General features: G+C 44.4%; 3 protein-coding genes and 1 pseudogene across 5 annotated transcripts in view; all 4 read left to right on the forward strand.

Annotated features, from left to right (window-relative positions):
- The window catches only part of LOC124404240 (titin homolog), a 61,450-nt gene extending 43,176 nt beyond the window's left edge, over positions 1 to 18,274 (forward strand). Inside the window, exons 33-52 of the mRNA XM_046878219.1 lie at positions 396 to 564; positions 2,538 to 2,583; positions 2,904 to 3,036; positions 3,114 to 3,270; positions 3,343 to 3,471; positions 3,565 to 3,900; positions 4,287 to 4,452; positions 4,734 to 4,887; positions 4,985 to 5,111; positions 5,193 to 5,563; positions 5,626 to 6,804; positions 8,533 to 8,695; positions 13,190 to 13,486; positions 13,576 to 13,876; positions 13,968 to 14,109; positions 14,193 to 14,392; positions 14,483 to 14,635; positions 14,756 to 14,879; positions 15,235 to 16,183; positions 16,808 to 18,274. Coding sequence (XP_046734175.1) covers positions 396 to 564; positions 2,538 to 2,583; positions 2,904 to 3,036; positions 3,114 to 3,270; positions 3,343 to 3,471; positions 3,565 to 3,900; positions 4,287 to 4,452; positions 4,734 to 4,887; positions 4,985 to 5,111; positions 5,193 to 5,563; positions 5,626 to 6,804; positions 8,533 to 8,695; positions 13,190 to 13,486; positions 13,576 to 13,876; positions 13,968 to 14,109; positions 14,193 to 14,392; positions 14,483 to 14,635; positions 14,756 to 14,879; positions 15,235 to 16,183; positions 16,808 to 17,016 — 5,505 coding nt within the window. The 3' untranslated portion in view covers positions 17,017 to 18,274. The remainder of the gene's footprint in view (positions 1 to 395; positions 565 to 2,537; positions 2,584 to 2,903; positions 3,037 to 3,113; positions 3,271 to 3,342; positions 3,472 to 3,564; positions 3,901 to 4,286; positions 4,453 to 4,733; positions 4,888 to 4,984; positions 5,112 to 5,192; positions 5,564 to 5,625; positions 6,805 to 8,532; positions 8,696 to 13,189; positions 13,487 to 13,575; positions 13,877 to 13,967; positions 14,110 to 14,192; positions 14,393 to 14,482; positions 14,636 to 14,755; positions 14,880 to 15,234; positions 16,184 to 16,807) is intronic.
- A 1,199-nt stretch (positions 18,275 to 19,473) lies between these two features.
- LOC124404555 lies at positions 19,474 to 22,200 on the forward strand. 3 transcript variants are annotated; one of them, XM_046878778.1, is made up of 5 exons: positions 19,474 to 19,535; positions 19,619 to 19,673; positions 20,323 to 20,445; positions 20,524 to 20,915; positions 21,603 to 22,200. In XM_046878778.1, exons 3-5 carry the CDS (start codon positions 20,371 to 20,373, stop codon positions 21,913 to 21,915), a joined length of 780 nt encoding a protein of 259 aa, XP_046734734.1. In that variant the 5' UTR covers positions 19,474 to 19,535; positions 19,619 to 19,673; positions 20,323 to 20,370; the 3' UTR covers positions 21,916 to 22,200. The 3 variants fall into 3 exon arrangements, with proteins under 3 accessions (XP_046734734.1, XP_046734733.1, XP_046734735.1); XM_046878777.1 differs by having other exon boundaries at positions 19,476 to 19,535; positions 19,619 to 19,672; positions 20,320 to 20,445; XM_046878779.1 differs by having other exon boundaries at positions 19,490 to 19,535; positions 20,326 to 20,445.
- A 617-nt stretch (positions 22,201 to 22,817) lies between these two features.
- LOC124416829 lies at positions 22,818 to 23,960 on the forward strand. The gene is made up of 5 exons (XM_046898185.1): positions 22,818 to 22,889; positions 22,982 to 23,030; positions 23,136 to 23,314; positions 23,400 to 23,624; positions 23,697 to 23,960. The coding sequence occupies exons 2-5, from the start codon at positions 22,982 to 22,984 to the stop codon at positions 23,859 to 23,861; spliced, it is 618 nt and encodes a 205-aa protein (XP_046754141.1). The 5' UTR covers positions 22,818 to 22,889; the 3' UTR covers positions 23,862 to 23,960.
- Positions 23,961 to 24,418: 458 nt separating this feature from the next.
- On the forward strand, positions 24,419 to 26,313 carry LOC124404241 (annotated as a pseudogene).
- Positions 26,314 to 26,634: the final 321 nt, after the last annotated feature.

Consider the following 26,634-nt stretch of genomic DNA (forward strand, 5'->3'; position numbering starts at 1 on the left):
GATGGATAAAGTTATCTGAATATCCTCCAAGCGGTTTCCGCGGAGATAACATTTCCTGAACTTCACACGAGGATGTCTGATTACTCCGTGGGTTTGACCAGCGATCAACCGCTGGCTCTGTCCTCAGGCAAACCACATATAATCCAAAGTACATCGTGGAATTAAATAATCGCGAAAAAATATTCCCAAAAGCAAATCGTTGAGTTAAGAAAGATTTGAGCCTGGTTTTGCATCAGATTTTATCGACAATTAATCGATCATTTTATAGATAAAAAATGTCGTTATTTTTTTATTTATCATTTTTTATTTAAGTTAATTACACAATTAATTTTTATTTCATATCCATTTTATTATTTCTCATTTCTACTTTCCTCCTTCCTTCTTCATGCTTGTAGCCCGACTACTACAGAGACGCTCCGCACTTCAGACGCGTCGGCGAGGGTCCGCAGTATCGTCTGGAAATCCCCTACGCTAAGATCGACTTCACAGGAACATATACCGTAATCGCCAAGAATTGCAATGGAGAAGCGAAGGCGATAATATCGCTGCAGATCTACGCGAAAGGTCAGTGGCCGGTTTGTCCTGCTCCTTATTTCCTCATATCTTTCAGTGAACCGAGCACGTGAAATATCTTAGAGGAAAATAAATTACTAATCAAAAATTCTGCGCAAAGCTAAACGAGAAATATGCATGTACGTAATAATTCGTTTCGAAATGAGGTTGAACGCTGCTGTTGCGCAATCCAAATATGAGTGATTATTTATCGAAAGATATATTTTTTTCGAAGAATCGTTTTGCTTCTTGCTTATTACTCATCCTCTCATTTCATTTTTCTCGTAGGTACTACGACTTGTTTTTCATCGAGTATGGCTCAGCTACGAATAGTACCTACGTAGGTAAAATTTCAGTCCGCGTTGTATCATCGGTTGATTAAATATGCCGGGCGCATTCGGTAAGAAGGCCTAATATATAGGCGAAACTATTTGAGTATTCGGTCTACAACTTGCCCGTAATTTTCATCATTTCGACCAGAGAAGAGGGGGGGGAGGGGGGGGGGGGGGAAGAGAAATGAAACGAAATGTAGTTAGAAAAAAATTTGTAATCCCGAGAATGATATAGATGGTATAAGGCATAACCTCCGGGAAAGTAGAAAATAAATACGAAACATGTGGTTTTAGAAGCTTTAAATATAAATCCTGTATTCATCGTGCATGGAGATGCAGTTCGTGTGGGTACGCGTACGTGTGATATATTAAAAATCAGAGTCACGTACGCACTTCCGTCTCCTCCATTTATATCGGTAGCACGAAATACCAAAGAAGGCGCTCGCTGCAATACTGCAGAGTGACACGCATTAATATTTATGGATATAAATTTGCATCGGGATTTGCGGTGTAATTTATTGAAACTGGGAAAACACTCTCTGTATTTGCGATTCGCCTACGAGCCGCATTAATATGACACCTGGTACACGGCAAGTGGGGAAGATTTTTTTCGATAAAACGAGGAAACGAAGAATTGTGGCCACGAATTGTGGTACAAGTGAAATTTTTGTACGATGTAAAATGTCAAATCATCATCAATACTGATTTGCTTTGTTAATTTTGACTCACGATTGTCAGACTTGATTGAATTTCCTTTCAACAAATGTTGCATTCATGTATTTTACGGTCGATTTATCATCGTACATCGATCAGCAAGTTCGTACGTGTCAACATTTTCCTTATTCGTATATTGTATTGAATTACTACACAGGCGGCGCTTTTTGTCAAGATTTTTTTAAACTCCATTCGCGACGTGAGCATGGCTACATGTGTACAATATAAATAAATTGAAAGACCAAAACAAAGGTATGTACCGATTAATTATAGGACGGTTAAGCAATTCTCTCCTGACTACGACACACGCTGTACAAACATTGATGTAAGCAGCTCGCTCAACTTACGACTTGCATGGATATAATCGACTCACGTCGATGAGATATCTAATAGGGGGAAATCTTACGCAAAATTGTTCACGTTTTAAATTTATGCCGTAACCATAAAAGGTGTAATGGGCTGCTCATACGATTTACATAATAGGGCATAACTGGACGTGTGTTTATTTATGCGATGTTCTATCCACTTTGACGGCGTGCTTCAATTATCGGTTTACCGATGGAAAGGGTGCTTCGAACTATTTATACGCCATCGTCTGCATAAATCAACACACATCAATTTATGTCGATTAAAAAAAGTAGCTCTCAATATTGGTTTTACGAAAAAGATTTCTTTTTCTATTAGTTCTGTCGTACACGGCATTCCTTATATCGCAAGTCCCGACGGACGACCCAGACTCCGCTAGTTTGCGTGATGGAAAAAAATAAAGCAAATGTTACGCTGGCTTTGGCATATTATATTATTCAAGCGAGCGTGAGAGATCGAGTCGCGTGGGTGACAGACAGATGTGTCTCTGCCCCATTATACGAGAGTTGAGAGTGTGACGAAGCGACCACTCGACTAACTTTACGAAACCTTTTCACTCGTGTCTATTTTCAGGTCAGGGCAAAGAAGACAGGATGGATCAGACCTCCGTCAAACACGGGTACCGTACTTTTTTCAATCACTAGTATGATATGTAACCTCGAGATATTATAATACAGCTGTGAAGTGAAACGTTAAGATACCCAGCGTATACCCAATTGCAAAGTTCAAGTGTCTCGAATCATCGGTGTGGAAACTAATCTCTCGTGTTCAAAGGACACTCGTTTCATGCTTTCGAACCCATGAATTGATATCGGAATCCAAGAAGCCAATTCTCTTGAAATTAAAACCACCTTAAAATTTCACTTCACAAAAGGATGTACAACGATTATCAAAAGCACTCCGTGAATCTCATTAATCTCTGATGACTGTCTACTGCAGGAAGGTCGTGACATTGCCCCTGATAACGAGAGAACTCCGAGATCTGAGATGCTGCGACGGTGACGCTGTCACTTTGGAATGCAAAGTGCATGCGACGCCGGTACCGGATATCCGCTGGGAGAAGGACGGAAGGGTAAGTAAAAAAGCGATATATTAATTCGCATACATCTGCAGACTGACCTAAACTCGTTTCTCATCCAAATCCCGAAGCTTTTGCCCCTCGGCGGCGACTTCACGACGGAATTCGACGGGGAAACTGCTCGACTGAGCATCCAGCACGTCTATCCTGAGGATGAGGGCGAGTACACCTGCGTCGCGTATAACGATCTTGGAAAAGCGTTCACGTCTGCCTGCCTCGTAGTTGACGGTGAGTAGATGAGTAATACGAAGTTGAATCGCTGATAATATAATTTAATCGAAATGAAATCGTTGAATTCAGTTCCCGAAGAGAAGGAAAATGCCCTGAGTCGGCACCTGAGGCGGCCTGTAGGGCTGCTTTCGGCAGGATCGACGCCAAGGTCAACGCCAAGGTCAACTCCAATCCGCAGCTTGTCGCCGTCGGTTGCACGTAAGTTGATTCGACGATGAAAATCGGTTCCGTTGAGAGTCTATTGAACTACGGTTTATCATGAATCCTTTTTCTCCTACAATTTGACCCCAGGCGGCAGGGAGTTCCGGACGCCATCCCGAGCCCCGCAAACGAAACGATTAAAGGTTACGGCGCCAAAGTTTTACGCAGTGCCGCATAACCGGGTCGCCGAAGAAGGCGAAACCGTGCGGTTCCAATGCGCCGTTTCCGGGCATCCGACGCCCTGGGTGACGTGGGACAAGAATGGTGCGGTGGTTACGCCAAGCACGAGGATATCCGTGAAGGAACGGGACGACGTCAGGGTGCTTGAGATATCGGAAGTGACCGTCGAGGACGCCGGGCTCTATCGCGTCACCCTGGAGAACGACGTCGGACGTGTCGAGGCGACTGCCAGACTCGAGATCATAGGTGAGTCTGAAACGGTTGGAGTTTCGAGTGAAGTGAATGAGAGGCTGCGAGTGACGTTTAAGCGAGAGATCTCGTAATATAACCGATCGATTTCGATCTCTCTAGTCTACTTGTGGCAGGAAGAAAAAACAAATTGGAGAACGTTTTCGCCCTGATGAAAGTCCAATTATAAAACGTCTTGAAGGTCGTTCGGCTGATGAAAAAGATGAAATCGACGATTACTCAAGCCTTTGGCGCTCCGCAGTAGCGTGCGATTAATTAATTAAAACCAATTATCCCTGCTTTTAATTCGCTCCCTCGCCTCGGCCGGGCGTTGGCTATTTATGGGATCGATGTAACATGCGGTCGAAAGTTTGAACACTTTATTTCTTTTCATTTATCTTCAGGTCGCCATGGATCCGTCAGTCGAGGCATCAGAGCGAGAAGCGCATCTCCCAGGACGTACCCAACCTTCGGAAGAAGTCTACTCGGCTCAGCGGCCAGAATTAACGGCCGGTTGCAGCTGCAATGTGACATAAGAGGGACACCATCTCCGACGCCCTCTTGGTACAGGTAAATGAAAAACGACGATAGGAACGATTAGCTATGAGCTAAGGAGGATTCTGCGTGCAGATCCCGATACCGAAATCTTACCAACATTTTTAGCCGCTTCACATTTTTTTCGGAAGGTAACCCTCCACCCTTACAAAAAGGGTTTGTGTCCGAGCATGAAAGCAGTGAAATGTCGGTAACATGTCGGTATCGGGATCTGCACGCAGAATCTCCCTTGTATGTCTACTCTAGCAACAGTAAAAATAAGTAGAAAAATAATCATGAACTATGTGTTTGATCAGAAATGCGAAACCCCTGGAACGGTCCGACCGAATCAGAAGATACTTCGACGGCCACACAGCCAAGGTCGAAATTACGAAGGTCAGGGCGACGGATGCTGGGCAATACACATGCCAGGCGACAAACGTCATGGGAACAACGAGGAACAGCTGTCTGGTAAAACTGATTCGTCTATATTGTGCGCGACGAGAAGAGCTAATTTCGCATGAGAAAATCTTCACCTCCTAAGTCTCGATCTACTTTTTTGAACCAGGTCACAGTCCTCGATACTGACGACCCTTCGACGGCAGACAAAGACCCTCCAAAATTCGTTGAGGAACTTCCTGAGGACTCGATTGTAATGGAGGGACATTCCTACGAGCTGCAGGTCAGACTCTCCGGTAAGTACATCGTCAAATCCAACCGTGATTCTCGATTTTTTACCTGCCTCACGGTGCGACCGCTACTTTCACGGATTGCAGGAACACCGCCGTTCGTCATCACCTGGTTAAAGGACGGCAGGGAGGTCCCGGACAGCGATTATTACAGGTACGTGGTGTACGGTGACGGTGGAGTCGCCCTGCGTCTCTCCGATGTCTACCCTCAGGACGCCGGAGAGTACACTTGCCTGGTGCGCAACGATTTCGGAGAGGCAAAGACGAAGGGGCTTTTCGCAGTCCAGGACTACAAGGGCGTCCCAAAGATGGCCCTCCAGTTCACCAAGACGCCAGTTTCCGTCCTGACCAGCAAGGGAGCCACCGTCCAATTCTGCGCCAGGGTTCAGTCGGGAAGACCAGTCGAGTTCAAGTGGACGGTTAACGGAAGGGACGCGAAGGTTCTGACCAAGTGCAAGGTATGCTTTGAAATCTTAAAAACACATCGTACGTCAAACTCTCACCACCTGATCCTTCGCAGGTTGAGAAAGACGGGTCGACAAGCATCCTGCGAATCACTGGGGTGTCCTTCCGAGAGGTTGGAGAGGTTCGATGCACCGCTGGAGTCGCTGGAGGACGAGGTCCGACGGTCAGCGCGATGGCACGACTCGACTTTGACCTGAACTCTATACCGAAGTTAGAATCTCCGGCGAATGAAGAAGCTGACCATGCCGATGGTGCCGCGGCGTTTATTCGTAGGGACGTGATAAGGCGTTCGACCAGATCGACTCCTGGCTCACCGTTGGTTAGGAAGAAGCGAGAAGCTCCGAAGTCCGCGGAAGTTGGTAAAGAAAACAAACCTACCGCCCCGACGGTCACGTGGCCGACACCCAGAACTCCCGTTTTTAAACGTCGCGTGATCCCGGAAGTCACAGGCAGGAAAAAAGCACCACATGGTGAGGAGGGAACAGCTTGTTCGAGCCTAAGACGCACGCAATCGTTTGAAAAATCCTCGACGATTGGCCCGAGGTTAACTAAACCACGGTCGTCGCTGAGGGAGGTAAAGAAGCTGAAAGAGAAGGCTCCGCTGTCTCCACTGACCTCGAACTCGGTGAAGAAGGTCGAGGTGGCCGAGAGGATCTTATCGCCGGAAAGAATGGTTGGCGTACCGGTGATCGACGTGCCCAACGTAGTGGTGCCGGAAATGAAGGAACAGGGAGAGGTGTTCACCTCAGCGAAACAGGAGGTGGAGGTCGTGGTCAAGGACGATACAGAATCGGTGACGAAGGACGAAGGTCAGGACGACGGTACAATCGAGAAGATACTCTCATCGGCCAGTGACAACGTGCAGATGGTGCTCCGGAAGTTCAAGAGCGAGCTTGGAAGCAGAGAGAACCTGCGAAGATCAAATTGCGATAAGTCGATCATCGAAGAAACATGCGGCAGTCTAATCAGCGCCAGGACGTCGTCGGTCGGTGACCAACTAGTCGTCGACGATTCGCCGGCCATCAAGTGCCTCAGGATACTCGAGAGGTCTCAGTCTCCACCTGAGGAGATCAAGAAGAGACTCGCCGAGATCCGTCGACCCAGCCTTGAACGCTTTGAACCTGCCCTCATCCTGAAGGCTCCGTCCGACATCACGGCTCTTCGGGGTGCCCGCGTCGTCCTCAGAGCCACCTACAAGGGCCACCCGGAACCCCGTGTCAAGTGGCTCAGAGCGGTGAGAGTTTATTTTTAACTGTCCTGTGATTCCTCGTTTGCATATTTCAATGTCGTATTTATCAGTCGAAGCTATGTACATTCAGATTCGTCGACGTGCGCCAGCCTTTTGCGAACCGGCTAGTTACTTCTATCCGTCTCTTGTCAATCCGGATCAATAAATCGTGCACTCGCCTTGTTATTGATGAGAATCGTTTACTAACATCCAATTATTCCGCTTCCCACGTCAGTCAACAAGATTTCAGTTTCTATATACTGCTGATCTTCTACCATGCAGATTTGAAATGTTTTCTCACTGTCATTCGATACCACTCGTCAAACCGATGTCACTCATTATGGACAGTTTAAAAGAGGATATTTTTAGGATCAGCACACGACTCAACTGATCATTTTCATAGTAGAGTGTAGCCTCTTCAATAGTATTCAAGATCAAATTTTCAACCGTGAAAATGTCGTATCGAAATTGAGTGACATAAAAACCCCAAAGACAATTTTTTCCTGTGGAAATTGAAGGAAAGCGGAAGAAACAGAATCGTGAACAGCAAAATAAACTGAATCATTTGATTCTAGACTGCACTGTCAGAGTGCTGCTATATATCATGGGTGTGGGGGGGAGGGGGGAGGGTAATTCCATATGGGAATGAAAGAGCTTTTGTAAAATCAACCGAGTACTGCAGAGCACTAGCAGGAGCGCGTAATTTATATCGATCGGAGAAATCGAAGTGCGTTGCAAAGTGCACTTTATATCTGACTCGAGAGGTTGGAATAACGAGGAACTCGTCGAGAGGCTACTGCGGCTGCCAATCAAGTGGAGGATGATTAAAAATGGAGCGAATTTCCGAATCGATAAAAATAACCATCGTGAAATTCGCCCACGTATATTCTTTTCTCCTCCTTTATCGACGTTCCTCGGCAGCCGCTTTGTCTTCCCATTCACTCCGTCGACACGTACGCGACTAGGACGTCACTAGGGCAATTTGCATTCCATAGATGTTGCATATGTATAGCTTGCTGCTACCTACCTACCTACCTGCTCTTGGGCAACGGAATCGTACCGGGTGCGGATCGCTGTCATGTACCTACGTAGTAATACCCTCGACGTTGCGGCGTGTTAGAAATGCAGAAATGAATTATCATAAAAATCGTGTCAGTGTATGCATAAACGGTGGCGGAATTCTGTCCTGTCGAGTTATTCGTCAATAGAAATTTCTCCGCCTTCCATACAATGCCACATGGGCAGGCGAACGTCAGAGACGACATTGTCTCTCTCGGTTATCCCGAAACAGAGCGAAACGTACAAAGAGTCGAGTCGAGAGTCGGGATTCACTGCGATTGATTGCGTAAGTCTACGACAAGAGGATGGATGCTCTTCTGGTCGAAACGAAACGTTTGAACTTCGAAACAACCCCGAGGGGCGAATCGGACTAGAGTTTTATCGGGGAGGCGAAGGAAAGTGGGTGTCAACTATGCAGCCTTGACACCCTCCGCGGTTTCACATTTCGCGTTTCGCTCCGCTTCGGACAGGCCGAAAGAAAGGATCATCTCCAGTGTCACCATTGTTCCGCGCACTTTGAGCGCAGCAAAAGATTCTGTTACCGCGTTTAGCGTCCTTCTCAAATCTCGGACGAGGTCGTAGCTCCGGAACACGATCACATGATGGGAAATTGAACCGTATTTCTCGATCTCGATCACTCTCGTTCATCCTTTTTCATCTTCTTCTCCACTATAGGGTCGAGAACTGGTACCTGATGAGAAGGTTGCAATCACCAGTGGCGGTGGTGTGTCTTGCCTGACCTTGGACAGCATCACGGCCGATCACGCTGGGAAGTACGTCGTGTCGTTGGAAAACGCTCTGGGACGTGATTTCAAGCACGCCAGTGTCGCCGTTGAAGGTATCTGCACGTCTGTTTTATTGTCCCCAACTGTTCTCTAATACGTCGTCCTAATTACTCTCTAAGAATTTTTTTTCTCGACCGCTTATTAAAAAATACCACGAAACGAAGAGTTTCGAGTAAATTATCCGTTATCGGTGAGCCTGATTTTGGCTCGGCATGAACTATTTACTTCGTTAATGGTATCCCTGGAAAGAATGTCAGGTTCCGAAGATCAGACACAAACGGCACAGTATAATTATCGTTGGACATGTTTTGGCATTTTTTTTTATCGGCGGGGTAAGAAAGAAATTAAAACGAATCGCGGAACGACTTTATTTTGCTTTTATCTTAACGGTTATTGTGTGCTTTTAATTCGCGAAGAAACAAAAACGTTCATCGTTCATCTGACCCAAATAATGAGAAAAGAATTGGACCATCAATAATAATTAATTTGAAGAGCATTATATACATATACTGATGATAAGGAAGTAATCAGTGGATTTTTTTATTTGTTATAAGCGAATTCTGAGGAAAAAGTTGGACATTTATTACAAGGCTACTTAATAGGTAATTAAGCAAACACACGTCTTCCTGAGATCTATGTGTACAAATGAAACGCTCGTGCGAACGTTCGTTATCGGTCAAAGAGCTTCGAATTCTCCGCTGAGAAGCCGTCGATAAGATACGGAGTTATTCAGTTCGTTAGGTGAACCCGACGAGCAAAGACGTCGCTGAAAATCTCCGCTCCTGAACTACTATTTGCGGTAAATAAAAATCAGACTTTTAGGTTTTCGTATTACTCATATACCGGATAGAAGCCTCTACTCCAATAAGTAGAATCTGTACAAACAAATTCCTACGATTTTGTACTACACACAGCATTTTTCATCTTCGGTAATGTCGGATTTACCGATTCCGATGTTACCTTATTTTTTTTCCGAGTTGCCAACTGGTGAACCGGCAAATACCGTGTGCAATAAAATTTAGCGATGCGCGCGCAGCTACTTGACATGTACTGACGCATGACGTAAAGGCAAGTCCGTGTAGCAAGTAGACAAACCTCGTATCAACCAGACACGTGCGCGACGCGCACCAGTTAACTGCTGGATTCGCGCTAAGGTATATTTGCGAGTAAATTGTGCAAAAGTTGTAAAGCGTAAGCATCATTATTTTGTGTACCGTGCATTCCGCTCGTGCCGACGAATGTTTTTACAATTGTGGCGAAGTTCGTAAACATACATGTATACTACATTCGAACATAACTAAGACGATGGGCATTTTATGATCGTGAAAAAATGTGCAAAACTTTTTATCCACGTTGACGTTTATTAAACATCGTCGGATACTTTGATCACTTAGTAACGTCAAATTTTTCGCAGCGAAAGAATTCGCCAGTTCATTGATACGGAGAAGAGAGATCACAGATTGCACTTTTGGTGCATAATACTTTCTTACATTTCGTTATCATCGTCTTGCTGTTGCGTCACGCGCTGCGATAACTCGAAGTTAAATTTTTTTTTTTTTTTCGGGAAATCGTACAGGTGGTGTATTGAAGGTGAATTTATTTGCCGCATGGAGAATCGATTTGTTTCCGCACCGTAGAATCTTGCGTAAACTTTTATTCTCCTCGGGATGTTCGGCATGAATGATGCGTAATTCGATCCGTTGATCCTAACCGAGAGGAAAAAAAAGGACAAAGTGTACGAGGAAAACAAATCGAAGACCTCAGAAACTGTAAAGCTTCGTGGAACGCAGACTTGGGATAATTTTGTTGACTCACATTGGGACCGACGATGACGTGTGACCACGAGGCATGTAAGTTTATACGTCATAATCGCTATTTGTACACGATCATGGATTTCGATACTTTCTGTTCCTCCGTGTTTCGTCGCCGTGTTATCGCTCTCCACTGACACCATGCTGCCAACTGCACAATCTAAATGTACACAGATCATTACCGTATTATATGTATAATATGCACACAGCTGCGTTACCAAATTGCGTTACAAACATAGTCTCGGCTCGCCATTGAACGCGACGCAGTACAACTCGTTTTACTTTTATGTAGTAGATGTGTATTTGCACGAGTCGATCAAACGACTCCATCCAGACTCTGTTTCAAGGTTGATACCAGCGAATTCCATCGAGCGCTTCTCATTCGGGAGTGCGGTTAAAATGCCAGATCGTCAGATCGCGTAGAAGTAAAATAAATCGAATCCTTCTCAATGATCCGTCGTACAAAGCTCAATCAGACCCGATTAATAAATTTTAGTAGAACGAGGAAAATTGAATTCCTCCGCACAACAAGAGGACAAGTAAAACAAAGGATGTGTAACGATCCGACGTCTTTGCACACCGATTTACTTCACTAGTGCAGGAATTTTGTTTTTAATGTGAATTTTGTGTACAGCAAGACAGTATTATCAACCTGTGTTGGTAATTAGTCATTATCTTTTGAAGTGCCACACCGAATTCCAGACGCCCTCGTCTCTTGGGATTCAATTTCTTCTTCCATCCTTATTTTCTGATTTTATCCTTATACATAATGCGTCGAAACGCGTTGGATTATCTCATGAAGATTGTCGCTAAAAAACGTTGAGAGATAATTAAGCTTACAACAGTTCAGTGCTTGGCTTCGTGTACTAAGACCGAAAATTACTGCACTAGTGTATGTTCGACGAAACGAAGTGGCTCATTAACATCGAGATGCTCGATGCCTCGACAGCCGAGAAAGAGGCTCACGATATTCCAACTACTTTGCAAGCCGTGCCTATAAAGCTCTTACGTAAAGATAAAAATTTGAATATGAACAGCTAGAAGCGACGAGGCCTCGTCGTTAGTTCGTTATAGTTAAACACCGCGTATGACGATCAGCATGCGAAAATGTGGCACATTGGTGTGCCCGATACAGCGAGTAGATACGTATTTCTCGTTGAACGTTCATTCGGCGTCGGTAATAAAAGTAATACGAAGGAAAAAAAAAAAAAAAAAGAAAGTGGGAGAAGAATAAAGGAAAATAGGAGACGAGAAAAAAAATTCCTACCACGGTCGTTTGTCTCCCTGAAAAATCCACGCGCGCATATATTACGGCACAATGGCGCAGCTCTCTTCTAGGTATCGCCTATTGAACAATACACACATACGTGTGTAACGTATCAGTTCCACACAGATACGCGTTAATCAAACCTTAAAATTAGTGAGTATATGTCTATATTTGTAACGCCCTCTCAGTTAGACCGAGATTCTGTTACTTACCGCACTTACAATTTTATTAAGTGTTCACGCACATCTGCCTCGACGACGATTTCTCAACGCCTTCTTTGACACGTCACGATGCAAAGCGTTTTGTTCTCCCGAGGATTTCCAACAAACAAATACCGTACTTTGTTCGTCACCTGTCACATACCGTTCAATAATTTCAACAAGTAGTGGCCCACTACGCTCTTCAATTGCAGAATAAAAAGCACGTTTATTTGGCTAATGTAATCGAATCCATTCGGTTTACCTCCGTTCACCGCAATTGTTTTTGCTATTTTTGTTTGTCGGAGATGAGAATTATGCCAGTTTACACCGTCTACTATGTCGCCTGTTTATTACACGAGCTTCAACGTCATCGAAATATTTTTATGTAACGGCTAGTTGCCTTTTGTATAAATCGATTAGTCCAATCAACGTGATCAAGTTTTTTCGTTAGGCTACTCTATTCTAAGAAACTTAAATTCATTTTGTTCTGTTGAAATAATTCGTTACACATAATTCGTTACGCAATACACCAACACCCAGAGGGGAAATTCCGCAGACAGCATTATATTCTACTTTATTTCTCTCAACAAAAATGATGAACGTTCGAACTTAACGGGAATAGTGAAAGGAAAAAAATGAATTTGATATTAATTTATTTTTCGATCTTACTTTCCAATATATACAGAAATAGTAAAAATAAATGGTAATGTGTTCAGCACGAATCGAGTATATAAATATATAATATCAGTACGCGCGTTATAGTAGTAGTTTTACGAGCATTATTATCACTGATAATTAACTGATGAATTGACCCGATCAGTTTGACTTCTGAGATAAACAACGAGTAGCCGAGCATTTGACGAGTTCGATTGAAGAATCTTGGCCTATATATCAGGTTGAGATTCTTCTCCAGCTGACGGATTGCACTGCAACGATAATAATCAGTCCCATATCCTTATCAGAAAAATATCAGAGTACACGCTCCGAGAGATAACGCGAGTATGGAACGGAATAAAGTTCAAGATCTGCACTGAGGCGTGACGAGTAATGAGAATATCGCACGCACCGTTATTACAGATAGGTGTAACGCATGTACGACGACAATGGAAACGTCTGCGGGGAAATATCGCGTTACAAATTTCACGCACGAAGCTGCACATTTGCGCGTTAGAGCTGATAAGACGAGGGTCACTGAAGCTGAAATTCCTTGATAACCAAACCCGAAAAGGAGCCGAAGACACGCGCGTTTCACTGATTCGAAATTCTCAGGTCCCCCTGATCCCCCGGCTGGTTCCCCGGCAGTTTACCCCGGCATTGGAACCGCGACGGTAACCTGGAGGTCACCCCCTTACGACGGGGGCTGCATGGTCACCGGATACTGCGTGGAAATGCGTCGTTCCCACGAGGCGTCGTGGACGGTTGTCGCCGAGGCGTGTCACTCCCTGAGTCACACCGTCAGCGACCTCAACCCCGAGGAAGTTTACCACTTCAGGGTCAGGGCGGAAAACATTCACGGAGCCAGCGAGCCAGGCCCCGAATCGCGACCAGTCGCGATCGACGAGGATGGTGAGAACCCATTTGGCACAAAGTTTGGCCTGCATTGGCTCATCCGCTTATTGATGAACATTCTTTTTTTTTGGTTTTTGTTTTTGTAGAGGAGCAATTCAAGCCCGCTTTTGAACCCCGCGAAGTGTCACTCGAGGATGGAAAGCTGTTCAAGGAGCGCTACGAAGTCCTCGAGGAACTCGGCAAGGGCCGCTACGGCATCGTTCGTAAGGTCCTGGAACGGGCGAGCGGACAACATCTTGCCGCGAAGTTCATCAGAGCGATCAAAGCGAAGGACAAAGAGCAGGTCCGGGAGGAAGTAAGGATCATGAATCTCCTCAGGCATCCTAAACTCCTTCAGCTTGCAGCGGCCTTCGAGAGTCCCCGAGAGGTCACCATGATCATGGAATAGTGAGTATCGGTCCTCGTGTGGCTCATCAACGTTTCGGTTAACGATTTGTTCCCACGTATCGTCCTCATCACCCCATTCATTCATCCTCAGCATAACTGGTGGCGAACTTTTCGAAAGGGTTGTCGCCGACGATTTTACCCTCACGGAGAGGGACAGCATCGTGTTTATAAGACAGATATGCGAGGGCGTTGCTTACATGCACGATAACAATATCGTGCACTTGGATCTGAAGGTAAGTGTCGTCCGCTGCATGGTGTCGCGATACCGAGACGCTAGTTTGATCAATGTCGTTTATACTTTACTCCCAATCTGCAGCCCGAGAACATCATGTGCCAAACTCGAACCTCTCATCAAATAAAGCTGATAGACTTCGGACTGGCGCAGATGCTGAAGCCTGACACGCCGGTCAGAGTTCTCTTTGGGACGCCCGAATTCATCCCTCCGGAAATAATAAACTACGAACCAATCGGCACGGAAACTGATATGTGGAGCGTTGGTGTGATTTGCTACGTTTTGTGAGTATCCCTCGCTTCTTTTCGATCTTAGGAAATATCGAGGAGAGGAAGTCGATCCATCAATTAACTCTTATGACTTTCGTCGTTTAGATTGACCGGTCTATCACCGTTCATGGGGGATAACGACGCGGAAACGTTCGCCAATATTACGCGTGCCGATTACGATTTCGACGACGAAGCGTTCGATGCCATATCACAGGATGCCAAGGACTTCATAAGCGCTCTGCTGGAAGATAAAAAGGAGTAAGTTTGAGAACTAACATATTTGACGAGTCTTGATGAAACGCCTGACAGACTTATTGTCGATTCTGCGTCGGTGGTAATTAGAAGGGAAAATAATGGCGGTTGACGTTTGATTTTCAGATTACGTATGTCGGCCAAACAGTGTCTTGAGCATCCTTGGATGGCCCAACACAGCGAAAGTATGAGTGTAGTTGCCTTGCCGACGGACAAACTCAAGAAGTTCATCATTCGAAGAAAGTGGCAGGTTAGTGTTAAACTCGAATTTGTTCACTTTTGGAGTGCTTTTACGACAAGGTTGCATGATGTTGGAGTGACTTTGTTTGCCAGTTTCTGATTATGTTTTATCACATAGACCGATTAAACATTCCATCATATTTTTAAATCTCAACAACGCCATTGACCTCGCTCTTGACGTCAATCACATACCGATTGTTTTCCTTTCTTTGTTCTCGCCGTGTTTTGGTTTTTTGTTTTACCTGGTCAAAAGGGAAGACGATGGAATGTGAGGATGACTCGCTAAGTAAGTAAATAGCCAGTTTTGGTGCACGAGTGTTCGTTAACCAGCACGTACCGTGTGTGTGTTTTGTTTGCCCTAACAGAAAACAGGAAATGCCATTCGCGCGTTGGGGAGGATGGCAACTCTGTCGGCGAACAGTCGGCGGAACAATTCAACGAACGAGTCTTCCTCGCCGACGCGGAGTTTGTCGCCAATGGTCAGCCTCGACGAAGGGATTTCAGCGTCGTCGAAACTATTAACCACCCAGACTTCCGATCCTGTCGGCACCCCCAAGGACGATACTCAAGCCTTAAGCGTTGACAAGATCGAAAAGGACTCGGCGATTCCGGCCGAGTCTCTCGTCGAAAAGCTCTTAGAAGCTACGACAGTGAAAAAGGAAGCTGAATATGAGGAAATCGGGGACAAAGAACGAGAGAACCCGAAGTCACCTCCGCGAATAATCAGCAACGACGATACTTGCCTGATTGATTCGAAAAAGTCTGGTAATAATATCGCCGGGAAAAATCCTCGGCTTGGAAAGTCCTCCGAAGGATTAACCGACGAGGGTGTAAACGGCGGGGGAATGGCGGACGACTACCTCGGTGTGAACATCGAATTCTGCAGCCTGAGCAAGTCGGAACCTGACGAGATTTACCTCTCGAGTAACAAAGTCGTCGAGCTTTCGACGTCGTCGAGCTCTGACGAACCTGACGAGACCTTCCCCTCCAGCGTCGTCGAGCCCGACGAGGATGACGCGAGTTCGTCGCGAAGGAGCACCGCTGAGATCGTTAACGCGACGATAATCGAAGACGTTCATCTAAACGGCTTCAAGGACGTGACCCTGAAGCGAACGCGAGCTTGCAGCGAGCGAAGCGACTCGGGGATCAGCGACTGCTCAACTTCCGCTCCCTACTCTCAGGGCGGAGAGCTTTCGAGCTTAACAATAGCCGAGGAAGACGAAGATCCCCACGGCTTGAAGCAGCGGACGATGAAGAAGAAGACGGCGACGTCAACGATCAGCTTCGAAGCGAGAAAACCCCTGACGACTCACGGTACGGAAGCCGTTGCTTCGCCCGGAGTGTCGACGACGGAAGAAAATCGCTCGCCGATTTCTTACTATAACGAATTCTCGAGACCGGCGTCGAACGGGTCGAACAGATCGTCTCTAACCGCGTTGAAATCCGCCTACGACGATCCCGATTTTAGAAACGGTTCGTCAAGGTCGAAGCCGAGACTCTCGGGTGGCCTCAGGTGCCCCCGAGACATTCTAAGGTCAAAATTCGAACGATCGAAATCGGTCTTCGACGTCGCGAAGTCGGGCGAGGCGATCGTTCCAACCCCGAAGACGTCCGACTCACCCAAAGACGAGTCGCTAGCCGAGCCCACCGCCTTACACGAATCTCACTCCACCCTCGGCTTAACTCCCCAACCCCAGAACTGCTTCCCGGTCAAGGAATCGGTTTTCGTATACGAAGATCGCGATCCTGAAGGCCACGCTGCCGATGCTTTTGCCGAAACTAACCCCGCGCCTGATATCCTAAACGTAAAACGCATCCCCAAGCCTGACCAAAACCCGGACGCCGCGAACGCTGCAAACACATCTAACAGCACGATCAAACCAACCCCGAAAAATCAGCACCATTACAAATCTAACAGTGTGTTTCTGGCATCCTCAGCCGTCAACGAGGGTCCGGACTCGGGGCTGATCCGGGGTCCGCCACGTGTTCACACCGGAAGCGTCAGTCGGACGGCGAAAATGTTCGAGAGGGAAGAGCTGTCGCCGGCGAAGGAGATCCCCACCTCTCTGCCCCGGGTGACACCCTCCGTACCCGGGAAGCCCCACAACGACCGAATCCAAAAGGCTTTTGCATTTTGGAACAAGTAGCTGACCGCGGGAAGGAACGAACGATCTGACGTTTAACGACACTGTCTGGATTCCCTGATTCTTTATTTTATATCTTTTGCCCCCGTCTCTTCGTTTTTTTTTTCTTTATTTTTTTTTTTTTTTGTCATTTGGGGTTTTTTTTAACGATCAGAAGCTTAATTATTATTTATTCTTATATACTATATTATATATTTTATCCCCCATTGATAGAAAACTATGTTATAACAAGCCTTTCAGCTATCTTCATATTCATCTTGTGCATTTTATCGGTCCGTTCTAAATCAGCAGCAATTACTTCATCGCTATACGAGTATATCCATATTTTTACTATCGTGGTAATCCAATTGTTTTGTCCTGATGATCAACCTGTGTTACCGTATCGCCAAATTTAAGTTTTATTTTTCTCAACGCCATTATATTAGTACTACTTTATAGTATCGTTATTATTTATGTTTTAATTTTAGTCTTATTATTATCTCATTTAGTCTTACTATTATGTTATTAATAATACTATTATTATACGTCTGGCATTTTCATCACTATTTTTACCTAATGCCTCTGCAATAGCAATATTGTTTGAGATTTGAATCCCATATTGATAACCGGTGCAGAAAATTGGCGACAAAAAAGTTGAACAACTTCCAATAATATACGCAGTCACGCAGCTCGAGAAAACAAGTATGAATATCAGTTATTTCTCAGGCATTAAAATGCGACGAAAATATTCTCCGGACACTAATTAAATATTACTTATCGTTTGACAAGTTTATTTGCTTATTACCATTCGTTTTCTTCGACGAAACGAGAATGGAGAAATTACTAAACGACGGAGACGAGTATCAGATGCATGGAATCATCCTGCAGTTATATTATCAAATTATTTTATGTAGACGGGCGATTGAGTCGCAGGTAAATTCTTTAGGAAAGACGTAGTTATATTTATTTATCCTGGCTTAGTTAATGTATCGAATCAAACTCCCCGTACAATAATTGATGCGATGATTGTAACTAAAGTTTCAGAAGACACTCGAAATGTTATATCAATTTTGTATACAATACCTCGATAGCTTCTTAAGATTCTACTATATTTGCTGTAACGATATTTTAATTCATCGCATCTACCATACGGTGACATACTGTAGATAAAATACGAGGGAGATAATGTTTAGAAAAAAAAAAAGTTTTAAATTTAACAAGGACGTAACTATTTTGTACATAGATATAGAAGCCTATAATATGAATATATTCGTGAATACATTACAGTAATACAAGAAGCGGTGAATATCTGACGATGAAAGTAATCTTCCAGGGGATATGAAGGAAAAAATAAGGATGTACAAGTTTCATTCTTTGATCGAATATAGATTGTAACGAACGAGTTTTAAATAATCGATCTAATATACAGTACAGGACAAAATTAATCGTTGAGACGCGCAGAATGTAAAACATAATGAAGAAAGTAACGATTTAGGTAGAAGTAAGTAAGTTATAATATTCATAAATCTATCCCCCTATGCGGAGACAATAAACTATTATTTTATTGAACGTTGATCGTGTTCGTTAATTGATTTATTGCAAAAAGCGTATACAGCAGTGGATTGAAATCCTGCAGTCCGAGGTAAATTCAGCTCTATATTCAGTATTAACACCGGATCGTAATCAATACTCTGACAAAAGTATTACGTCAAGTACTTACGGATCAATGACTGAGAGTGATTGCAGAATTGCATGATAGCTCATTCGGTGGCTTGGAAAGCTGGTCGGACTCGATGCCCAAGAACCACCTGAGTATGACAAAAAGTCGTTCTCTCCGATTGCCCAATTGACTCTGTGAGCTAAGTCACGATCGATATTTTCATCATTTTAAAAAGGCTCGGATTTTCTCCGCCCCTGTAACCGTCAAAATCATTCTCAACGGTCATCTGGTTAACCTGTGGTCAGGCTCCGCTGTTCAGAGACCGGAAGTAAGTATTCAACGGTCGGTTTACAAGCTTATTGAGTTAAACACGCGCGGTGACGGCGATGTAACCAACCGTCAAATTGAAATTGTTGTCCATCACCCTCTGGATCATAGAGACCGTATAATCGATTTTCTAATATCGCACGTGATGCCTGAAAGTATAAGGATTGAATCCTCCTCTGAATTCAGTGGCTACGGGTTATTGTGCAACGAGTGGAAAAGACTAAAATCATTAAAGTGGACAAGCGTGGGTCAGGATACCGATTCAGAGCTTCGTCCTTCTAACCAATTCGATTCACAGATCTAATCCGTCACAGAACGATTGTCGCAGGGATCGGTAACTGAGGACCGAGATCTCGCCACAGCAGCTGCGTAGGCAAGCCGACTGCTGACCGAAACTGAAAGTATGAAATTGCAGAAATCTCCAGGAGTTAAGCGAAGCGTGAATCGTCGAAAGGCTTATAAGCGGCGCCGAGTCTGAGGGACTGTTTAGTAATTTGCGATTTCTGAAGCCCGTTGTACCGTCCCTCCGTAGATAAACGGAACTACGATGTATCTGGTAAATAATAACGTCGAAAACTGATCTCTAATCACCGTGACTATTGAACACAGTTATACTGACCACTCGCGTGTATTTTTCAGAGGTGCATTATCCTCGTGTCTGTTGTTACAAGCTCTATGGGTCTGGAATTTGAAGGTAAGCGAAGGACAAACGCGAGTTAGGGGGGGGAGGCTTGGATTCTCTGGAATCATACCTATTTTAGGATTTTTTTTTTAAAGAAGCAATTTGAGTTTAAGTGCTTTAGTGTTTATAGTTTGAAGAAGATTTTGGAATTTTTTTTATTGAAATTAATAACAAAATGGCGACATGCAGCATATAAGTAGCGAACGACTCCAAACTCGACGGCTTTTGTAGATAGAAAAGTTTTTTTCAGTTAAAAACATTTTTTCGGGTTAGAACTCGTAGCCCAAGTGCTGAAAAAAAATGTAGGGATTGAGATTCAAAAATTCAGCCACAAGCTTGAATTGATACACAAATCTGAAAGATGTTCGTTCGCTACTTGTATCCACCATGCCACCATTTTGTTAATAATTTCGATTAAAAAATTACAAAATGTTGTTGAAACTATAAGTAATAAAGCCCTAAAACTCAAATTTCTCCAAGTCTTTTCATCTTCTTTAAAAAAAAACTCCTAAAAATAGGTATGATTTTAGACCGTCCAAGCTTTACATTCCCCTAAGTCCGTTAGTTTTTATCCGTTGATTAACCGTTCGTTCTTCGGTGACGAAAAGAGAAGGTTAATTTATTCTGACGAATAATCGTACTCTTTTGCGGAACCGTCGAGCTGGGAGGAGTCGAAGCCAGCCGAGCGCAACCGTTGACACGTAGAAAGATGGTGCACTGTGTTGACGAGAACGTCAAGTTCCTGGGACCGAAGAGCTTCGAGGTTGAGAAGCACAACAGAAACGTAAGTATAACGAATGCGCTAACAACAAGTAATCGCGAATCCTTGAACGAATAACAAACCAACCGACTCCTGATCCAGGAGGAGACCAGGATGTCGATAACCCGCAGCAAGCGAAGAGCGAAATGCACGGTTGAAACAACAGTCTTGAACGATGGTCCGAGCGATGGGTACGACCGCAGCTACCATCATCATCGCCATCATCATCCACCCCCGAAGAACTTCAACACGAAGACCTCGTACAGCGTGAGCAGAACGGTGACGACGCCACCCGTCGAGCACACCTTCAATACCCGGCATTCCTCCTCCTCCTCCGACAGCGACGTCTCGTCCCAAATCGCCCACGACTCCCATCCAAGCCATGAAAACCTCCCGATTATACCCCATCTTCCGGCCATTCCCCACATCGGTCATGAGTCGACTTACCCCCGTCAGGGAGGCGGCGCCGTTGAATCACCGGATGAAAACGATCGGTGAGGAAATGCAGTGATTGTGGCAAAAGTTTTTGGAAAATTTTGCGAAACTGTAGAGTTGGCGAAGAGATTCCAGGATGCTTTTTGGAAATCAACACTTGAAAGTACCGCGTTTTTACTTATATTCCTAAATATTTTCACGCCATGAAGTGATCCGAGGAGTTTTTGGACTCGCTGATTTCGAGTCCTGTCTCTAGGCGCGAAGACTCAAAGTGGTTGGACCAAAATGGTGCATCGACGTTTATGAAAATCGGTTTACCCATGCCCGAAATAAAAGAGCCCGAAAACTTGGTCAAGCTATCAATTTTCATGAAATTTAGAGCACACTTGACAAGCTCGGTCCGCCATTTTGAATGTCAAGATTTGTATATCAGATACGAAATCAGCGATGATTACTTTGCGAACTACGAATTTGTTCCGATGATTGTTGTTCGGACGCAAATCAGACAAGAAGATGTAAAAAATGTGATATTTCAGGATTTAAATTCACCCTCGCGGGATGGGCTTTCATAGATAAAAAGAAAAAGAAAAAAATATGTCGACTGTTTATACCCACTCAACGACCCTCCACAGTTTCGTTAAAATTCGTCTAGTGCATTTTGCAAGGATGAGCTTTCTTGAATCCTTGATCAGTTGGGAATCCAGAAATTCTCAATCACTCTGATTTCCTTTCATCATTTTCGACAGCAACGCCCACGACACGGCCTTCGGGGGTCCGGAACCGGGCCCAGGAGAGAAGACGATTACATTCAAGACGAACACCCACCGGCAGGAGAAGGTCGACCAGCATGGATTCGTAAGGGAAAAGACGAACGGATATCCGGTGCGACCGAACGAGGAATGGAGGGCCAGGTTCAAGGACATGCCGTTTCTCGTCGACGAGAATGGCCGCATCATCGCCAACGCCGCAAGCTCCACCTTCGACTCCAGCTTCTTCGGGGTTAAATTCGCGTTTGTTCTTCTTCTGCAGATCACGATTTGGGTTTTCTTCGAACTGTAATTTCAGTTCTTTTCTCATTTTTTTTTTTTTTTTCATTTTTTCCCTCAAAATTTGAAGCACAACGAGAGTTGCAAGTTGACATTCAGGAATACCGTCAGTCGGTATCACGCTCAGTAATTACCGCAATTTTTCTACCTGCGAGTTTTCGGAAATCAAACAACCGCCGGAATCATCGCTGAAATATTTTAATGTCTGTTAAGTTTGAATATAGTTCTTTATTTTGGTTGTCATATTATATCTATTATATATATATATACGTATATGTAACGCGATTACGCGTTACAGCCATGCAAATATAGTTGTACAATTTGTCTATGTCACATTATTTATGCCTATTATCTCTTTTCGCGAACCATATCGCATCATACTTTTCTAGGCTTACCTTGTTTCATGCAGTTCGCGTTTCACAATTAGTGCAATTTAAATTCTAAAACACTGTTAAATGCAACGACATATTGAATAAGCAAATCTTTTTTAATTTTATTTGAATAATAGCACAGTTGTGCGAATTTCTAAAAAGGAATTACAATTACGATTACTACATTTTTATTCTCGTGTGAAAATTTTTCAATTTTTTACCATAATGTTGCAAAAGGATCTATGATGTTTTTCCAAGATCCTGAAGTACGATCTTCGCCAACCGAAGGAAAAATCGGTAAATATTATACGTAATATTCACACCGACTTTTGATCACTGCGGATTCACGGATAGTAAGCATGAGCCCTAAAATCTGATTAGGAATGCTAATCAAATCACTACAGTATAGATCGCCGTGATTAATTACGCGGTATAATCAATGGTTCAGTTCCTCACGTAGCAGATAAAGATCGTTAGAAATTACGTGCGTCCGATCACTGATCATAATTAATTCGATGATAAACATTTAGCTTCCTTGCATCGGTGTTTCGTATAAATAGATCGAATCCTGACAACCGAAATCACTTCCGACAGATTCACGGTCGCAAGCACAAAGGTGAGTTGATTTACTCTTAAGTTGATATTGCGATAAATTTTCTCCTTCTCTTAAAACGTAACGTAACACTGATCCACCGTCTTGAATTTCAGATGAAATTAGCTGCACTGATTTTGGTCGCTTTGTTGGGCACGGCAAATGGTAAGAAAAACAGTATTGCAAGTATATTTTTCACCCCTTGACTGAATGTGTAATTTTTGATTAAAAAAAAAAATCCACTGCTTATTTCACTCACATTGTCTCCAGCCTCCCTCAACGATGACGTTCAAGACATCTTGGACCTCATCCCAACCGAAGAAATCCGTGAAATCACTCTTTGGTACGCGGAAAACGACGAACAGTTCCAGTGGGTTCTGGCTTACCTCCGAAGCGATTCTTTCCATGCGATCGTTAACGCGATTCGCAGCGAGCCAGCTTATGACGAGGTAAGATTTTGGCCTCGCATGCCGGAGTTCGGCTTATCCAAAAATCGATTCGGCGAATCGGTGACCAAATTTATCGGCTTTGCAGTTCGTTGAATTCCTGGCCTACCAAGGCATCAACATTTACGAGTTTATCGCGAAGATCCAGGAGATTCTAGGACTCGACAGCGTCAGGAACGTGAACCTACCACGCTCCTACCGCACCGCGCCAAGATCCTTCCACGGGTGGATGGACGAGGTCTTGGCTCTCATCCCCTTCGCAGAGATCAGGGAACTCGCCATAGAAAAATCTCAGACCAGTGGAGACTTTCAGGTAAAGTACCGATCCGGCACCTGAAACCATTTTTACCGTTCTTGAAGAACCTGACTTTAACGGTGCTTCCAGGATTTGATCGCGGCCATATCGAGCTCGGAGTTCCAGACCATTGTTGAGGCGGTCGTCGCCGTCCCTGAGTACCAGGACCTTCTGACCGCTGGTCGTGACCATGGAGTACCCATTGACACCTGGCTTGACGCCATCTACGCGTTTTTCGGCTGGACCAGGGCTTGAGTTACCGGAAATTAGTTTCAGCCATCGACTCCAAATTCTGTTTAAATAGATTCATCGCGATGTAATGACACTTCAATAAACCACTCTATTCAATTGCAATAATATTACCTTTTCCTTAGTATACTCATTACACGTGGCAACTCATTGACCAATAGTTTTGCATATATGACTGCGAGAATCGCTAAGCGTTTTCAATCACGTGCTCCGTCTACTTATGGGTATTTAGGTCGGTGTATCGTGCATGTTAACACATCGAGGTGGTGTGAACCACGTTGATGAAAATCGGTGGACCCTACACGTTCGATTTTACGGTAACGAAATCAATCGATGACACTTTTAAAGTTTCTTCTGAATTTTCAAGGTAAAAGGATGGATTTAAAAAATATGGCTAACCAATTGGTACCAGAAACTGATTCGCACCAATTGGCTCAAAAATAGACTCCTAATCTCAAGATTGGGACTAGCTTATAAATATGCATAATGCGCATTGGTCTGAATGTCAGAGATTTGCAGCGGACCGTTGCACGACACTGGCAGCCTTGCGGTATCGGTGCGCAATGCAATGCAACGGTGAAAGGAAAGTTGTTCTCCTGGCCGCAGAAATGTCCAGCTCAACGAACGTCCTCGGCTGCAGTTTCGACCTATACGTGTACTGGGTCAGCATCCAAGCCAACGTGGTCCCGAGGCGTGGAAAAAGTGTATTTCAATAAAGGCCAATGATTGTACTCTTCACTGGAACGAGTTTGGAAATTAGGAATGGATTTGTCGGTAGCGGCCATTTTCGAGGTAAGTCTGATCAGGAGGCCATAGCCTGGGCGTAAAGTACTTTGTTGGCTCCGAGAATTTCGGGCGTTTTCCACCTGGTCAGACATCGACGAATGGTTTAAATGACTTAAATGTGCGGAATATCCCCGCTGACTATTGCCACTTCATCGATATCATCGAGACCCAGGGGTTACCGATGGTCGGAAACATTTGCGATCTGAACCGATTGGTGAGAGACACGAAATTCCACTAGACTCGATCTCTCAGACCCGATGATCATCGTCTCGGGCATGGAGGCAGTGACGGAAATGCTCAACAGATGAGAGTCCGATGGACGACCAGATGGGTTCTTGTTTCGTCACAAGGACACTCGGTGCTCGAAGAAGATTTATATTCACCGACGGCGCGACGTGGAAGAAGCAGAGAAGGTGAATAACGAAGACGTCAGTCATTGTTTTCGTGACGCGTACGTAACTTTATCCTGGTTTTCAGATTCTCCCCTAAGAACCTTCAGACTTTGGATTTGGGCGTAAAACGATGGAGGACATAATTTTCAACGAGGCTGTCACGCTTGCCAGGATAATCGGACCAGGATAAACAAGGATAGAATAGCGACAATCGTTGTTCTAAACAGTTTGTGGTACAACACGAAGTAGGTACGAAGGGTTTGGATGGAAAGAGAATTATCGAGGCGAGGACAGGTATTATAAGCCGTTCATTACAGGTACGATCAGGAAAAGGAAGATGCTATATTAGCGGAAATCGTTCGATTAAGCGACATTCTCAAGAACTCTGACGTGTCAGGAAGACTCCTCAATGACTTTCCTTTCCTCAGATACATTGTCTCAGGTTTTTTCTGCTATAAATCCAGGAACAATCGCCACATGCGAGTCTGGCACTTCTTCAGTCTACGGTAAGTTTTTGAGATCCTAATACTCGCATTTAGTGGAGACTCGTTAGTCAACTAAAATTCTTTTTTTACCTCACCAGAATCTCGCCGGTCAACATAAGACTTCGACGAATTTGCACCGATTGATTGAACTCCAGAAATCCAACTCATCCTCTTCTTTCAATGGTATAACGAATCAGCAAGACTATCTGTGACTATGTATCTTCAACTTATCGATTTATTGAAGGACCTTTTCACCGCTGGAATCAAGACCATGAAGAACAGCATCGAATCGTGCTTCTTTACTTGATCGCTAATCCGTAAGCAAAAGATACACGAAGAACTCGACCGGGTACTTGGCAGAAACTCACTATCGTCGACCCAACAAGTTCCTGGTTGCAATCAGCACCCATTGACCATCTCTTAACTTGTTTTGAACGACGAATTGAAGTGATGAAAGTTTCAAGAACGACTGCCAACGCCAAGTTCATGGGCTCCGACATTAAGAAGAATTACATTCTCTTAGTGACTTAGTCGGTCTGCACAGCATCCACACGGACCGGGGTCACTGGGGCAACCCTGAGACTTTGGCCAGAACAGTTTATCGACGTAAACAGGCACTTGGTCAAGGACCCATGGATGATCACCTTCGGAGCAGGTGCTCGTTCATGACAAAGTAGACAGAGAGAATCTTACCATGAACAGTCAATTCCTATTCCTCTTTGCTGCCTTCTGCAGAAGCTGCGGTTTGAATTACTTCTAGTTTCGGGATTGCGTGCAATAATAGACATTCGATGATCACGGTACGCGTCGATTGATCATTAAATAATAAATTATATCGTTCCTAGAATGCAAAACCTCGGTTCAGTTCAATGAAACCTGTTTCAATTCCGACTGGTCTGACTGACCAATTACCTGGGCGGCAAATCGAGTGGTGTGCAACCATGAGCGCAGGCGATTCATATTTACCCACCATTCGACATTTTACTAATTAGCATACTGAACGTATTGTGGTGATTCCTCAAAGTGTGGACAGCGAGTCTTGATTTCTTATTTGCAATTCAAAATAACTGCAGATTTATTGACAATCGTTAATAAATGGGCATTTATCTCGGATGT

The sequence above is a fragment of the Diprion similis genome, chromosome 3 (assembly GCF_021155765.1).
Source record: "Diprion similis isolate iyDipSimi1 chromosome 3, iyDipSimi1.1, whole genome shotgun sequence".
Taxonomy (NCBI): Eukaryota; Metazoa; Arthropoda; class Insecta; order Hymenoptera; family Diprionidae; genus Diprion; species Diprion similis.